Raw genomic sequence first — 3,765 nt, forward strand, 5'->3', positions numbered from 1 at the left:
AGTATACATACACATATTATAGGATAAATGTACAGGAGCAATCCTTAACTTTATCAATTCGTCAATATGTAATATTACATGAATCACAGACATCTAAATTATAAGATGCAAAAAAAATAAGCAAACTTGCTGTACAAATTAGATATATTTTTTCTTTAAAAAAAAAAGAACAGATGTAAATTTTTGTCACAGTAATGTGTCTTCCGAACGAATGTACTCTCCAATATCTGCTTGATGAAAGCAAATTACTGCTACAGGATCTGCGTGTTTGCAATCAGCTGTACTTTTTGCAGCAATGCCAAATCCCTGAGGCATTAAATGGAAAACATAAATGCACTTATTATCTTTTTTTATATAATAATGTTTAAATGGAAGAGATAATCAACGATGCATTGAGAATTATATTTAATTTGATATAACATACCAGTGGCAAATCGTTCATGGAAAATACAACAACACCTTGATATTGATTAGTACCTTCTGTTATACGAGCGAGACCAGATTTCATAATATGATTTCCATAGAGAAACTGTTGCTCCGCCGAAGATTTTACCCAAATTTTGTGCTTGATAAAAAAGTTTATATTGTAAATTTGCAATTACATTTATTAAAATCTGAATATATTTATAAATACGCATACTTACTTGTGCGTAAGGCGCTAGATAATGTAACGCAGTGATATGTAGCCTGAACTTTCCTGATTTTGTGAATTTGCCAAAACAAGTGCCTAAACTTAACAGATGATCAGATTCTACGTTATTTGCTAACGATAAAATTTTTTCCGACACATAATACACCCTATCCTTTTTCTCCCGAAAGCAGTAAATACCATCTGGTCGATCAATCAAGTTCTTTACATTAGTGCCAATGCTACAACAATTAAATTTGAGATTATTATGAATACCCGGTATATTTAGAACCTACATTCAATTAGACAATTATGAAATAAGTATAATTTAAATCGTAAAGTTACTTACTACTTAGTTAGCTTTTCGAATACAAGTTTTGTTTTCTCCTCTGATAAACGCTTCATCTTTAGAATATATAGGAGATAAAATAAATTATTTATTTATTTCCTTTAAAAGCTCCACGTACCTCTTCATTCACATTTCACATCTCAAACACATGTGGGAACTATTAGAGACACGATCACATCACAGTAACTATTTGTAACCATTCGATCGATTTGGACAGAAAAATTCAGCCTATCAGCGTTCTCATTCACGATTATTGATCGATTGTCATTTGTAGTTACGATTAGAGGATCGATTCTGTATCTTTGGGATCGATTCTAGCAAATTTACTAGGTATTGACCAATGAAATTATCAGTATTCTAGTAAATTCGTTCACTTTTGTAATTTTCACCTCGTTTCAAGATACAGAATCGATTCCCTTGAATAGTTTTTATCAAACATAATTACATGAATAATTCTAATCATTCACGTAATTATGTTTAATAAAAACGCGGGCTGAAAATTTGCATAAAGAAACAACTTCGTAATTTTATAAGATATTATAAGACAAAATTTACAAAATTAACTTGTTTGAATTTTCAATTCCGTTTATTAAAATTCAACAACTTTTATTTACATATGTAAGATGCAAAATTAAAAACATTTTTTCGTTTAAGGATTTATTAAATGGACCTTTCTATGGATAGTCGGCACGCTTCTATCCTGAGGATTGTTGAAGATTTAGTACAGAGACGAACCACATCTACTTTCGACGATACGATTTTGTCGATAGTGTCAGAAAATGTATATTGTATACTTACGTAGTTCCCAAATTGAAAATGAATATACTCGGCGATAGTACGGTTGATTTCGACGATAACAATGAAGAAGGCCAGCATGGCCAGCTCTCTCAGGTTTCTCTCTGTTACGATTATGACTGTTGGAATATTATTTGTATAATTCTAATGTAACAAGAATTAAAAAATTTATAATTTATAATTTGTATTTACAATACGATATTTACAATTATCGCGCTAGAAAACTTGTTTTTAAAATAAATTCTATGTCGAAACTCATCAACAAAATTGTGTAGTTTACAATTATTCTGGCAGAGGGCTATTTTTATCAAACTGCGTTCTAAAACTCATGGAAAAAATTCCAAACTTCACAATTATTTCGACAGAGGCTCTTCCTTTTTTTTTTTTTAAATATGCGTTCCGAAACTCAATATTTTTGCTGAGTTGGTCTCGTGTTTACATCCGGAGGATGGCGGAGGACTCGTAAGCTCGCCCCTCCCGTCCTGCCACGTTGTACATCTTTGTCCGTTCCTCGAGTTTCGCGAGGGCTGAGGACACGTCGCGTGGATCTTTCCCGGCATTTTCCCATCAACAGTGAGAGCGAAGCGGACGCGCGTTCGTCTGTTTATCTGTAGAGTTCAAGTCGTCCAGAGCGAACGATGAAGGTGACGGTAACGACACTCAGCGATGATAGCGTCTTTGTCCTTGACGTGAGCGAGGAGCTGGAGCTAGAGAACTTTAAAGCGTTCTGCGAAATTGAGAGCGGCGTGCCGGCCCATGAGATTGTGATCGCGTTCAACGGCCTGCCACTCATGGACGACAAGAAGTCGTTGCGCGATCATGGGATTCGTGACGGCGACGCTGTCATCCTCCAGCACATGCATCAAAGCGGCAGCGATTTGAACTTGCAGCCCTTCAACAGAGGTGAGTACCTACGAATGGTCCATTTATCGATTTTTGTATTTGTGCATTTAATGGGGGTTCTACCCCAATGAGTCTGTAGTCGATAATCGAAAGTCTTAAACAGTTTTCACCTTAGTCGTACAAGTTGGCTATTGGCCAACTGCACCAATTAAGTCTAGGTCTGCAATCTTATTTTAAGAGGCCTTAAGCTGTAAAGCCGTAAGAAATTGACCAATCACAGTTGAACATGAGAAAAATTATTTACTATGATTGTTCAATTTCTTTCGATTTTGCGGCTTACAGTCTCTTAAAGTAGGGTTGTGGATCTAGACTAAGGCTGATATTCATATTTAAGATCATTTTAAGTACAGTCTTAAGATGTTATGAACTAATCAGAGGGCTGTATTAGCATCTTAAGATATTACTTAAGACAGTCTTAAAATAAGAACCGGTTATGAATACTAGCTTAAGACTTAGGACCACTTAGGACTTCCGACTTATTGTAAAACTCTAAGACTATCTTAAGCACAGTCTTAAGGTGTTAACCAATTAGAAATCGATATTCATAATTGATTCTTATATTTAAAACTACTTAAGTATAATCTTAAGATGTAATGAACCAATCAAGAGAGCTGCATTAGCATTTTAAGACATTACTTAAGAGTCTTAAAATAAGAATTATGAATACCAGTCAAAGAGCTGTATTAGCATCTTAAGATAATTTTAAAATAAGAATGAACTATAAATGCTGCTTTATGTGTTGATCAAGCAAAAATTTTACTTCATGTACAGCTCAAAGAATGTTTACTATTAGATCTGTTTTTTTTTCCCCCCTAGTTGAACTTTGTTTATATAATTTATCTTTTTTTTTTCTTTTCTTATTGGGGGAAAAATAAAAAATGATACAAGAAGTGTTTAGTTAAAAACAAACTAGTCTATTATTGATTTTTATGTACTATGTCTGATTGTAACAGCACTTTTTATCATTTATTTTGTTGACAGAGAATATAGATAGGCTTTAAAACCTTGGCCTTTGCTTTCTGTTTAAATATACATATCTATCAATCTCAATGTTTGATATATACTATATATATATATATATATATATATA

At 33.4% G+C, this 3,765-nt stretch overlaps 2 protein-coding genes across 3 annotated transcripts in view; one reads left to right on the plus strand and one right to left on the minus strand.

Annotated features, from left to right (window-relative positions):
* Positions 1-1,148, minus strand: LOC108749930 (60S ribosome subunit biogenesis protein NIP7 homolog). The gene is made up of 4 exons (XM_018488968.1): positions 978-1,148; positions 645-870; positions 425-565; positions 1-306 (listed from the first exon to the last, which is right to left on the minus strand). Exons 1-4 carry the CDS (start codon positions 1,031-1,033, stop codon positions 187-189), a joined length of 543 nt encoding a protein of 180 aa, XP_018344470.1. The 5' UTR covers positions 1,034-1,148; the 3' UTR covers positions 1-186.
* A 1,008-nt stretch (positions 1,149-2,156) lies between these two features.
* The window catches only part of LOC108749873 (protein DDI1 homolog 2), a 4,933-nt gene continuing 3,324 nt past the window's right edge, over positions 2,157-3,765 (plus strand). Inside the window, exon 1 of one of the 2 annotated variants that reach the window (XM_018488873.1) lies at positions 2,157-2,675. In XM_018488873.1, coding sequence (XP_018344375.1) covers positions 2,411-2,675 — 265 coding nt within the window. In that variant the 5' untranslated portion in view covers positions 2,157-2,410. The remainder of the gene's footprint in view (positions 2,676-3,765) is intronic. The other variant, XM_018488874.1, reaches the window with a different exon arrangement.

This window comes from Trachymyrmex septentrionalis, unplaced genomic scaffold, assembly GCF_001594115.1.
Source record: "Trachymyrmex septentrionalis isolate Tsep2-gDNA-1 unplaced genomic scaffold, Tsep1.0 scaffold32, whole genome shotgun sequence".
Classification (NCBI taxonomy): domain Eukaryota; kingdom Metazoa; phylum Arthropoda; class Insecta; order Hymenoptera; family Formicidae; genus Trachymyrmex; species Trachymyrmex septentrionalis.